Genomic DNA, 13,070 nt, shown 5'->3' on the forward strand with positions numbered 1-13,070 from the left:
TGCCAGTCACAACAGCATGCTGTAATAGTGTGAGTGTCTCAGTCTATTTTATCTAAGTGTTAACTCCAATTTAACAAGGGGTGATAATGCTAGTGTACTATAGAGGGAAGTACTCAATAGACTGAGGCTGACTGGAGAAAAAAAGAGCTGCTACGCTATTAGTCTTTTTGTTGGAGGAGATACCAAAGAGGAGAAAATGAACTGGCAACCTGAGGAAACATTAAGAATAAGGCTGCTCAGCTTTCGATAATGAGGGCTGAATTAGGATGGGAGAAAGGAGATGGAGTTTACTTGTTTTTTGATTTTTTTCATCCCTAGTTGGAATTTTTTTTTTTTTAAAGTATTACTTAAAAGATACAACTGAGACTGAGTTTTTACAAGCAGCATTTCAAATAATGGTGGCATTTCAAATAATAGCTTGGGTTTGTTGGTTTTAAAAAATTCTGGTTTTCACAGCCATTAAACATCCCAGTGTATCTCTTCATCTTTGAATGAAATGCCACATGGATAAATGACTTCAGCATGTAACCACAGCTGTTTGTAATTGTGGTGTTGATTTAATCATTATGGACCTTATGATCCATAGGTCACACAAATAAACAGGTGTTATTGTATATAACAGTACATGTGGCTTATTATTGGAAGAGACTGTCAGTAGAAATATTTTTTAATAATTGCATATCCTAACGTTCATGAACATCTCAGTTCAACTGTCATATTAGTTTAAAAGCAAACATGATTATACAACAAAACCATGTTGGATGTTCCTGTGTCAGCATGTGCCCATTTGCATGACTGCAGAGGGTGTGGCACAAACACATGGTGAATCAGTGATTGTCAAGTTCAAAGCTGGTGGCCTTGGAATGAACTGTTATGCTGTGCAGGTGGAACAGAATGCATTAATACCCAGAACCTCACAGATATAGTGGTGCTGCAAGCTACTAGATGTACATTTATGACGTTTTGATAAAAGCCTACACCAAAGGTAATTCAGAAATCAAAGTGAAATCTCTGCTATAGCTCCTCAGGTCTGCATGTGTACCAGACGTCTCATTGAAAGGGAGCACTGAATGACTGAAGGGTCAGGCTGTGCTGCCTGGACTCTTAAAATAAACCACTCAGGCAGAGAGAGATTACATTATTGAATCAGACATTGTAATGATGGCAAAGGAAGACAGTTAAACAGATAATTAATGGTGATTCTGATATTGAGGTGTTCTTATTTTTACTTTTCATTCTGTTACCTTTGAGAATGAGTTTGTATTATGCTGTATTTCTGTCGCTGTAGAGAGGAAAAAGTAACAAAACCAGGACAGGCTGTGACATGTGGGCATGCTAATGAAGGGGAAAAACAGAGAAGGACAGCCAGTTCTCTGCCCACATTGGCAGCTGGCCACAAAAAGCCACTGGACTGTGTCTGCTGCAGTTACAGACAAACAAAGCAAAGTTTCCTAAAACAAGCTGTGGAGGGAGAGGAGGGAGTCTGGAGGACAATGGGGGCAGCAACAACTTCCAGGAATGTTATAGAGGACAGTGACACATTAAGTTGTTGACTTTAAAAACAATATACAGCATCTTGTCACAGCCTAATATATGTGCAAACAATGTAAGAACAGTAAATGATAAAAAATAGGTGAATTACTTGAGCTTTACAGATTCAATATCTGAAGCTTAAAAATGAAAGGATGTGTTTTATCAGTTGTGTTTATCAGTATTTAACCAGGCTCAACTTAGGCAATATATCATCTTAATATATTTCCACAATATGCTTGTAAATTCTTTAAATGCTGTATTGTTGAGAATATTTCTTTTCTTAATGCTTTTTCATGTTATTCTATGGGTTTGGCTAAATGACTTGATATAACTCTTTACTACGACAAATGCATCATGTTCATCAACATACCAGACAAACAAGGCAGAAGAAATGACGTATTGAGGAGTGACATGAGAGCTTTATTTTCTACATTCACTGGTCCTTTCAGTGGTGAACCACAACTTTAGTACAGTAACACTTGGCCTTTGAGAGTGATGTTAATACAGCATAAAATGTCAACTGTTAAACATTTAGTTCAAAGACAATCATAAAAACCTAAAACTTGTGAAATTAATACTTTAACATTTGGTTCTCACTGCAATACTAATGGCTTAAAACTAGGCAGTGGCAGACTTGAGAAGCACATTGTAGGAAAGTATGTAATGAGGAGAAGGATGCTTTTGAAACAGATAAAGTAATATCTGTAATTCAGCTTGCATATTGCAATAACTGGCATATTGCTTCACAGTTGCTGAACATCTTTCCATATTGTTCATCTGTGTCTTTTAGACTGGACTCAAACTGTGTATCATTTAATCAGATACAGATAAAATGCTACACAAGTCTGAGTATGATGCCTTGTTATACAGTACAGTACTAAAGCACAGTTCCCTGCAGTACAACATATGGGTTTAACACAGGCCTTCAAACCCTCCAGAGTAAGTATATAAACAATGCATATGTCATTACAAAGCACTTCAGTGATATTATTCCATTACCATCGACATACATGTAGAAATCCACTGTGCAATTATACACTAACTCTTACAAAACACTGAAAACTTTCTTGAAAAAAGTTCATGTTGACTTTATGTCAACAGAATATTGTGGAGTTCATGGCTAACGTGGGATCTGTTTCACCTGAAGGACAATCCCAGAATTCATTATCAATTATTCACAATTCACCAATTCACAAAATCAAACACATTAACTTCAAATATATTGCAATACTAGGTTTAAACAATCCCACCTCTCCAGAAGAGCACATCTCATTTTTCCTTATGGAAACAAACATCCATCAAGCATATTCATGCTTACATTTTGCTTACATGCTTCATCTGATATTCACAGCAGTCCAAATTAAACAAGACTAGGTCAAAACCTAGTATATGGCTAGTGTATGGAAGGCCTACTATATGGCAGATCATCCTGTGTTTGAGGCATTTGATCTTTTCCCTTCAGGTCAGAGGTACAAGCATCCCAGGGCAAAGTGCAATTGATTTCAATTTTCCTTCGTCCCTATATAACAAATTGCAAGCTTAACTTGCACAAAAGGTAATAGTTACCTAGCATTTATGCACTTTTTGCTCACATTTAACACTTGAGCTAATCCAATCCTAAACAGTGTATTGTCATTTTTTTATCAGTGCTCTGCTGCAAGCCAAATTATCCTCTGTGGGACAAAAGTACTGAGATGAACTGACAGTGGATTTAACGCTACAGGGTTTCTAATTGGGGAGCAGAGGTGAATGATGAAGTTACATCACTCAGTCAGTGAAGGACAGACATTTGCTTTTATAGGGCTGGTTCTTGCAGTCCAGCCAAAAAATTATCTCAAGCTTGCATGAGTTCAACACCAGTGCTCCAGGTAGGTAGTTTACTGAAATTCACAATCCTCTATTGTCAGGATCACATTGTATTTACATTTCATTGAAGAAGCGAAAAGACAATAAATGGCACAACTGACATAGCATTTATGTGATTAAGGCAAATTAATTTCAGACTTGTTTTAGTGTCTGAAATGTTTCAGTAGTGTGAAAACTGACGATGACATGCATTAAGTTGTGTGTATGAAATAAAGTAAATACCTACGTGAACAAAAGAGGGGGAACTAACTTTCCTCCCTTTGTTCTTATGATGGGACCAAACATGTTTAGTTTGAGTGACCCCACTGTGCCTTGACAGGGCTTTGAGTTTTACAAATCAATATAATGCAAAATCACAGCTTGCGTGCTTGTTTCACAGTGCAACCACGTTATTACAACTTAACTTGTTCCATTACTATTAGCAGCCTGTAATCGTCGTATAATGAAATGAAATGTGGAGCGCTATTGTTGGGTTTAATTGCCCATTGGATGGTTTGAAATCACGCTCAGGCAGTAATAGCTCAGTAATATTTCATATATCTGATTCTTGACATATGATATGTGATTTTCTCTTCTCACACTCCTTTCTTGGGAGAAAAAAGGAATCCAGATTCCACATTGCCCAAGTCAAGGTCCAGCAACATGTCTCCTCCCACTTACAGTACAAGTTCATCCATTTCTCCCCACATGGAACCTCTTCTTAATTCTATGATTTCTTTATTTCTTTCTATTATTTAAGAGTCTCCTCTGCTTTAGTCCACCTTCAGGGAACCCTCTCATACTTGCCCAGTTTCTTTGGATCCTTGCTGGGCATGCACCAGTCATCAGCCTCTGTGCTGGTCTGGTAATGCCGTAAGGCAGACTTGTTGAAAACAGGAAGTCTCTCCACTGATTCTGAAGACAGCGCCTGTGAAACATTACACATGTGAATTTATCAGTCTGGATCCTTATTGCAACATATAAACGTGAACTGACATTGTCACATGCAGGTTCTTTCATAAAGTGTTTCATCTGTGCTTGACGAAATGTGAAATCTATACCGACTTCGCCTTCACGGTTATTTCTGACATAGTCGATATGGAGGTTGTGTTGTTCTCACCTTCAAGTATATGACAGCTGAGGTTCCATAGCCCTCCATAGAGTAGAGTTGCAGGTCTCCCTGGAAATACTTGGCATACAAACGGGAGATGGGCAGGCCATACCCAAAACCAGCCTGAAGGAAGGAAGGAGAGATGGGAAAATAACAGTTACAGTATCTTTACAGATTAGAGTATCTGTGCCAGCTTCTAAAATATTATCACATGAAACATAAACCTTGTTCTGCAGAGGGGTTGCTTTGTAAACAGGTGTTCAGTTTGTCACATGGGTTCAGTTTAATCCAATGATATGCTGCTGACTGCTTTCCCCTTCGCAATAAACTAATCTAGAACCAAGCTCAACCATGTGAGCCTTGTCTAAAACATTGAGAATAACATTTTAGTTTAATTTTTAAAAGCGACGCAGTGAGATTTTACTCAAGTGTGTCTCATGTTTAAAATGCAAAAAACAAGGCTTTGAGGCCTTGTAGCATATTGTGTTCTGACTAAGACAAGACATGACTTATGAATAAAAACATGCAAGTGTAATAAGCTTTTAGTGCAACGGGTTCGTCTCACCAGAGGTGCGTTACGAGAGTTGTCTGCATGGACAGGACTGGGAGCTGTGGAGTACATGTAGCTGAATAGGCGCTCGATCTTCCTCAGAGGGACTCCACCTCCTCTGTCAGACATCTAAAAATAAAGGAGAGGCATGTTAAGGGTCCTCTTTGTTCTGCCAGCAGGCTCACGTCTCTTGGACTCATCATTTGCCATTTGAACAGAATCTAAACAATGTCATACTTTGCATATCAAGTCATCATGTTTAGTTTTTTAAGGTCTGATCCACTAAACCATTTCCACATGGAGCCACATACAGTATCTGTAATGAATGATGTACTGCACAGACTGTCTCTGTTAGTGCAGACTTAGAACACTTGTTTCTGTCGTGATGTATTAACTCTCAGTGTCCTCATCTACCTTGATAGTGAGGTCCTCGGTGCCCAGTGAAACTCGTACTTTGATCGGGGGTAATTCCGGGCTCGTCTCATGTGTCTCTACTGTTGCTCTCATGGCGTTCTGACAAAGTACAGGCAACAGTGCATTACACAGAGAATAAGCAGACATGATGAGGACTAATAAATGTTTGGTTGTCAGGTTTGTTGGTTACTGTACCTTGAATAGCTCAAACAGCATATGGTAGAGATGGGATGGAACATAGACAATGTGGAGGGGATGGCCAGGGTTTTTGGCTGTGAAAAAGAAAAAAATACTTAACATGTAAATATGTTTAAACTATGACGACCATGGCACCCTGGTTGAAAACGAGGATTAATGAAAAAAGGCATCTTGGAAAACTTGGTATTTTACTGAACTTTAAATAACTCCTGCCCTGAGATAAGTTGGAAAGTAATTAGAGCCACTCATGCCAAGTTAAACCTTCAACTTAACTTCATTTGTCATGTCGATTTATTTTCTCTAGAGCTTATCTGCCAAGAACATGATGGTCAAATATTTGCATTTAAAGCACTAGAAGATGTTCTGATGGATATACTACAACAAGAATCAGGAAGATGGATCTATTAAGAGCATATTGTAACAATAGTTTCCACATCTAAAAACATTTTTTTACTAAATGACATATGCATTTTATAATGTTAGTTTTTGATACTGTGTAATCATACTATGCAGTGTTGGTATAACCTTTAGTATATGGTTCAAATTAAGTAATGTCTAATGCTGACATTGTTTCTTGGCAGATTCAGCTAACAAGAAACAGAAGGCCTCAGTCAAACCAACAAAGATTATGGGGGAACACCAGTGAAACTATTCTCTCACACAGCAGAAAATATTCCAGTAAAATAAAGAATATATAGTGTATGCCTGTTAAAAAGGAAGAACGCTAATATGCAAATAGGGACATTAGGTTTTTTTTTTAAGACTTACAATTTACTTCTATGATCTCCATGTGAGGAGAGGCCAGGTAATACTGCTCACACAGCATCTTGGAAGTCTCATATGCATCTACAAAGTGAAACAAACAAACAAAGCAAAACAAAAAACTGTGGTTACTTTTGGCTCAAGAAAATTCTGATGATGTAAGATTACAATGCTAATTGGAGAACAACAGTAGCAGAGCAGACATATTTTCTTTCTCTTGGTCAATCAGTTTACACAAAATTCATTTTTTTGCCATTCACTTGCAACTCAGTATGTTGACTTTAAAAAGATTGGAGGCCTGAGAACCAGAGAGCTCCCAACTTTGTCTAAAAAGAATAGCAAAGAGTCGTAGCTTATGAGTGATTTAGGAAAATTCTCAGAGCAACTTTAAATAAGGAAGGGACAGAAACGTTTACCTTAGTGAGGACGTGTGGTTGCTGTTGCTAAGTATGACTCATTCTTTTAAAAAGGTGCAATTGATTAATCAAAAAAAGAAAGAAAAATACACTCTGAGTGATAATGGGCATAGAGTGGACAGTGAAAGTGATACTGATCTGCCTAATCATAGAATTTAGACACACTGTCATTATGAGTGCTATTTTATGTAATGAACATCTCTGTTAAATTAACTATTTTAAAAGTAGCCAATGAAATGTTTAAAAATACAGGCCGACTTGTGCAGTAACCTGTTCACATGCTGTTAGTGTTATACTTATTTTCTAACATTTATTTACCATGCTGGTCATTTTAGCACACTCATCTATTTAATATTAACAAGAGAAAAATATCACAGCTTTCATCAGTTTCTATGATTGCTGATCAGTCTATATAAGTTGGTTGGCATATCAATGTTTTCCAGCTGACAGCAAATTCCATATTTTTCCAGCTGCCTAATATTTTATTGTTGTGATCACTGTCATTTCTGGTGTTATAGTGTTAACAGTGTTATCCTTTACCAGGATCTAGTCTTAAATGTGAGGGGAAAACATAAGTCTTTTCTCAAAATGTCTTGACTAGGAACAACACAAGCTCTATAAATACAGCCCCAGATAATTAAACAGTCATAAACCTGTACAAACATTGAGCATTGGAAAACAGATAACACACCCAGAGTATGTGTGTACTGTATATAGACAGCAGTACTGCAGCTGATACAGATCATTCATTACCTTTTACTACCTCCACGACATCACAGCTGGGATCAATGCCGCCAATATGTTTGGGATGGGCTGGGTTCGCACTGCCATCGAAGATTAATGCTGAAGGGCAGAGTGCAAAACAACAGTGTCGGTGACTCCAAAAATATAAATGTAGAGACATAATCCACCGTCCATAAATGTTGCACGTATGTGAATATTTTGTATAGTAAGTTCTTTGCAGTAGGGAATATAAAGAACAGCTTAACACTGCTGTCTTGCATTCATCTTTTAGTGCAAAAAAAAGTGCTATACTGCTGTAAAACCATTAAGCTAGATGTGGACTATGAGACACTCCCTAACAGCATTTAAACCTTACACATTTGAGATCACTATGACTCAGGTCAACCACTTTAAATGCCAGCTTTCAAAAGCATTATCAGCACTCCGTTTTTTAATTGAATGATATGAGCTTTCGGGTGTGAGGAACTGTGTTGTAACTCACAGATAATCACAGAGTGCTATACTGACTGTGCTGGTTCATGAGCATGCGTGTGGAGATGCGGCTCATGTAGAAGCGGTCCAGGAAGTACTGGACGTTCTGGTTGGTGACGGGGTCCACGCCAAAGGCCTCCTTGTACTCCACCACACCCTGAGCCATGGTGGGCACTACGTCGTTGTGCCGATTACGGACATTAACCAGAGTGTTTGTAAAGCTGTGGGAAAAGAAAAGATGGATGTATGAGCACATGATGATGATAGGTGATACACCATGTTTGTTAGGATATGTACACACAGCCTATTTTTTAATTTAAATATCAAGGTTTTAAGTTGTCTGGTTGAGTCTATCATACCTCTGATTATTTTCACAATTCATGGTATTAAAAATAAAGGACACAATTTAAAGATTACAATGGACAAAACCCCCTCATTATCTTGCACAATATAAAATACACATTAAAGATAACAAGCATGCAAACACACATGCATACATAAACACTCACATAAGCCTACTAGAGATGTAACACTATTCAATATCTAGTATCACTTATTCTAGCCTGGAGACTTGGGAGGTTGCCACTAGTCGCACACTTTATAATGCTACAATATCTAATAGTGACAACAGCAGGGTATAATATATATATACTAAGTATAATAGTACTAAACTATTGCCCATTTAAGGAAACTTTGAAAGCAGTTTAAGTTTCTACAAATTACTTACCTTGTCAGGACATCCTTATCATCTGGATCTCTCTCTAAAAAATCTATAAGATCCAACAAACTCTGTGAATACCTGATGGACACACAAAAAAAGAAACATTTAAAAACAGAATACAGAAACACCAGCAATTCTAGTTTATTAAATAATATCGTACAGTAACTAGGCAGGATCCATAACAGTACCACATTTTTAGATAACAGTTATTTATCTTATCATTGCTACACAGTCTTCTTATGCGGACCGGTGAATGAAGACTCGAGTGCTTAGCTCACTTAGTCACATACTGTTGCACTCTCTGGCAATAGAAAAAGTAGGTGAAAGGTGAAATGAAGTGTCGCCATGATTTCAACAGGCTGCATTTGTCCCTCAGCTGACCTTCAGTTCTCTACTTTGGCTAACGTCCCCTCATGCAAACAGATGTACATCTTGAAATAGACTATTGCGCAAGTTGTATTTTCACAAGCTTGCATTGACAAGTGATAGATGAACTTATGTGTTGTAGAGCTCTACAGAAGCGTCATAGTACAGGAGGTACACGGCTAAATATAGACATTAGACGCTAATGTAAAGACTGGGAGTAACGACCTTTGTTGTTACTATATATGCAAGTGAGTTGCACACTAGCACTTAAACAGTGGAGATATAAGTAGATCTACATGGCAAAGTAAAGTCTGGAGTAGAGTACTGGTTTTCTACAGATGTGGTGGAAAAAACAACTCATTACACAGAAACAAGACTGCTGTTTTGGCTTCAACAAACAAATAAGCAAAGAAAAGCTGCACGGTCAAATACACACTGGACTGTATGTTGGGACTAACCTATTACTAGCCTGTATAGTTACATTCATGCTGGAGACCCTGTGAAGCAGATGTAATGATTACCATATTCACTGTGTTTGGATTTAGTGTGTTAACATGTAAACATTTGCTAAATACCACCACACACAAAGTATAACTGAGGCTGACAGGAATGGCATGAGTTCTGCAGGTGTGTGGTTATAAACAAAAGTTTGGACAAAATGAAACTTTGACTAGATGATGGCGCCAGATAAAACGCCAAAGATCGAAGTTATTACGATTCATCCTCTTTGGACCATACATGTGTGCACCAAATTTTACAGCAACTCATCCAATAGTTGTTAAGATATTTCAACGCTGAACAAACAGGTCAGTCTTACAGTAGATCTAGTGGAAATGTCAAAGGTTAACCAAAGTCATTAGAAAGTGCCCCTTCGGAACACTGAATACCTGTTATACATTTCATCTGTTAGTTGTGAAGATATTTTGCTTACAACAAATGTCAACAAATGTCAACCTCATGGTGGCACTGAAGGAAAAGCCAGGAATTCACTGAAGTCAGTAGGATACACCCTCTGGTAGATATTTCAGTCTGGACTAAAGGTTGGGCTGTCTCTAGAGCCTTGCTGCTAGCATAGCTACAAACAGGAAGTAAAAGACGGGGCATGAATCCAACATCCAATATTCACTAGTGTGACCCCTGTCAAATGCATTCGGAGAGCATTTTATAACACGTCATCAGTACAAGTGACAATGATCACAGCTATTCTGCTGACAAGTGAATATATCAAACTAACGTAACTGTCATTTCACCTACACACCATGCTTGAGTTCACCCTCAGTTTATAGCCTTCCACTCTTTACACCATGAACAGTGCCTTGATATGAGTGTGTACTGTGTACACACAGATTCAAACATGTTGATAATGCCATACCTGTCTGTGGGTCACTACTATCAACACAAGTGCTGGCGTTGTAATGCTGGTATGCATACATGCTTCAACATTCAAAATCTGTGCTGCATGCTTATGGCACAACACTGATCCACTGAGTTGAAAAGGTCCTTTACATAAGAATAACATATCAACGTGGAAGGGAGACATAGCGGATATACAGCACGTAGTGTCAGCCTTATCTTATTCAAACTCAGGTCATCAGGTTTATTCCCAGATCTAGCCAGTGAGTTCACCAAGGGCACACAGCATTAACAGGAGGCTAATAATTCAATGAGATTATAAAGGCCTGTGATTAGACGAGTCCACCAAAGTGAGGCAAACTGCATACGGAAAGAATCTGTTTTATATTTGAAGCTAAATATCTGATCACTGAGACATTGGGGGGGATATGCTTTGAGATGGTAAGGTCCCATGCTGGAACGTTGAGTGTCTATACTGCAAGGCATTGTGTACTTTAAGAGAGAGTACCAATGACCTTGGCTGAATAACAATAGTCTGGGACACCTGAAAATAAACAAGACATCCACTTGCTTCAACGTTGTTGCAGAGATCTGTGGGGAGACTTGATAAAACACTAATATTTCATTAATCATGGAGCTTGGTAACAACGGCTTATTCACAACATATAACATAAAAAGAGATGTAGTCATGGAGATCCTACCAGCTGGTAAGGAGCTTTAAGGAAGGAGTGCTGAGGAGCTTGTCAGGGAGGAAATCAATTTCCTTCATGATGTTGGCCAGTCTGACAGGAAGCTCCTGCCGTAGGAACACAAAGGAGGTCTTCTCACATGCATTGGCCGAGCCTGCAGTCACATGAGGGGACAGAGTCAGGAAAAAAGAAAATCACTGAGCAAGCATCCAACTTTGACCCCATTCTGTCAAAGGAAAGAAAACACTGCTTTATATCCTAAATATTAATTTATGGAATCTATCATGGGCCATTTGTAGATATGATCCTTAAATGCTAAAGAAGAATCATAATGCATTATACAAATATAGAAAGAAACTGTGATAAAATGATCAGTATTTTTGATTTGACAAATTATTATGCTTAATTTCCTTGATTTCATCTCAATGCAGAGATCAACAATCGTAGCTTTTGTTTTTTTCTGTTTTGTGTCAGCATTATGGTCATTTTACTTTTCATGTGCCTGTAGTGACATAACATCAGCACAGGAACATCTGTATGCATGTGTATTTTACTGGTATTGGCTGTATTTGTCTGTCGATGACCTAATTACTGCCAAGTCAGCTGTCATCATAGTAACAAAGAGAATAACGTGAGTTGAGCAACTGCCATGTGAGTGTGGGGGAAAACATTAAGTAACATGCATTGACCAGTAAAATCAATAGTCTACTACTGGAAAAACTTACCAAAGTCAATGAACTGCTTCATGGATAATGGAGATGGGGAAAACTTGGAAAACCTCTCCACTTGTTTCGGGATCCCAGCTACTGAGCTGTTTTTTAGCAAAAACTGAGCGAACTTCATTTTTCCTCTCCTTCACAGACCGACGGTCAGTGTAAAGTTACCAGGGACAAACAGTCCTTTCTCTCTTCAGCACGCTCCAGTTTGGCAACTTTTCGCTTGGGTTAAAGATAGACGTCACACATTGGTTAAATTAACATCTTTCACGATGGTGATTACGAGTTTTTCTTGAGCAGCTCCCCCGCATCTTGGGCAAGTTGTAAAAAACAACCCCTGAATGTGCAGCTGCTAACACTGATCGTTGTGTGTATTGTTGTTGGGCGGAGAAAAAGACAGATTGACATCAAAATCAACCAATGAGCGGCCTAGATGTTACTGCTTTTCTTTTTGAGGGCGTTCCTGATTGTGTCTGGTCTAAATGATAACCCTAGATTTGGGAAAGATCTCGCGAGAGAGATCATTTCAACACAAACCATGATCTTTTCCTAGCCGTCACCAAGTCTTTTGTGCTTAAACATAACCAAATATTTATCACAGTATTTAATTATTTTTGTACAATGACGAACAACACGCACAATAAAGGACCGACGCATACAAATCTCGCGAGAGTTTTGCAGCTGTAGGGTTACCATTGAGACCCCTGGACCATTAAAACTCTGCCGACTGTAATGAATGCTTTATTATAGCACCCCCTACCGACAAGCTACTTCAAGCACTTATTTATTATACATTTGTGAACGCTTAAGATTGGTAACAAACGCATATTTTGATAACTACACGAAATTTGATAGAGCAGTTACTTTACTTTAACCGTTACGACCGTTACCCAGTGACCGCATTACCTGCCACCGGGGGTAAAAGAATCAATGCGCCATCTCAAATTCATTATGTTTTCAGCCCCGTGTTTGGCTCTTTTTTTTTCTTATTTAAAAAAGTTAACAAAAGGCTTATTGTTAAACACATAGACATATATACGTATATATGTCTATGGTTAAACATACATCCAAAATTAGTCATTTGTGAAGTTGTGGTAAATTCAACTCATTTCTCCAAATGCCCAGGAGATGGCGGTGTTGCTAAGACATGATATGATTGCTTGGTTCTTGTCAAAGGAGGT

The 13,070-nt window shown here is 38.3% G+C and overlaps 1 protein-coding gene across 2 annotated transcripts; it reads right to left on the minus strand.

The window, feature by feature from the left end:
• Window positions 1–1,944: 1,944 nt before the first annotated feature.
• On the minus strand, window positions 1,945–12,215 carry pdk4 (pyruvate dehydrogenase kinase, isozyme 4). Of its 2 annotated transcripts, XM_053334459.1 has the most exons (11): window positions 11,899–12,215; window positions 11,186–11,327; window positions 8,772–8,843; window positions 8,081–8,265; window positions 7,583–7,672; window positions 6,420–6,497; window positions 5,649–5,725; window positions 5,454–5,552; window positions 5,055–5,168; window positions 4,499–4,612; window positions 1,945–4,306 (listed from the first exon to the last, which is right to left on the minus strand). In XM_053334459.1, the coding sequence occupies exons 1-11, from the start codon at window positions 12,014–12,016 to the stop codon at window positions 4,163–4,165; spliced, it is 1,233 nt and encodes a 410-aa protein (XP_053190434.1). In that variant the 5' UTR covers window positions 12,017–12,215; the 3' UTR covers window positions 1,945–4,162. The 2 variants fall into 2 exon arrangements, 1 of the variants encoding a protein (XP_053190434.1); XR_008322969.1 differs by lacking the exons at window positions 1,945–4,306; window positions 4,499–4,612; window positions 5,055–5,168; window positions 5,454–5,552; window positions 5,649–5,725 and having other exon boundaries at window positions 6,462–6,497; window positions 8,055–8,265.
• Between the last annotated feature and the right edge of the window lie 855 nt (window positions 12,216–13,070).

Source organism: Scomber japonicus, chromosome 15 (genome assembly GCF_027409825.1).
Source record: "Scomber japonicus isolate fScoJap1 chromosome 15, fScoJap1.pri, whole genome shotgun sequence".
NCBI classification, from domain to species: Eukaryota; Metazoa; Chordata; class Actinopteri; order Scombriformes; family Scombridae; genus Scomber; species Scomber japonicus.

What these genes read in the sequence shown, in the direction of transcription:
- pdk4 (XM_053334459.1), bottom strand. Translation starts at nt 12,016, where the DNA reads ATGAAGTTCGCTCAGTTTTTGCTAAAAAACAGCTCAGTAGCTGGGATC. An exon ending in GAAGCAGTTCATTGACTTTG is followed by an intron (nt 11,328 to 11,898) that starts GTAAGTTTTTCC and finishes ATGTGACTGCAG; the next exon opens with GCTCGGCCAATGCATGTGAG. An exon ending in TGTCGTGGAGGTAGTAAAAG is followed by an intron (nt 6,498 to 7,582) that starts GTAATGAATGAT and finishes TTCACTTTGTAG; the next exon opens with ATGCATATGAGACTTCCAAG.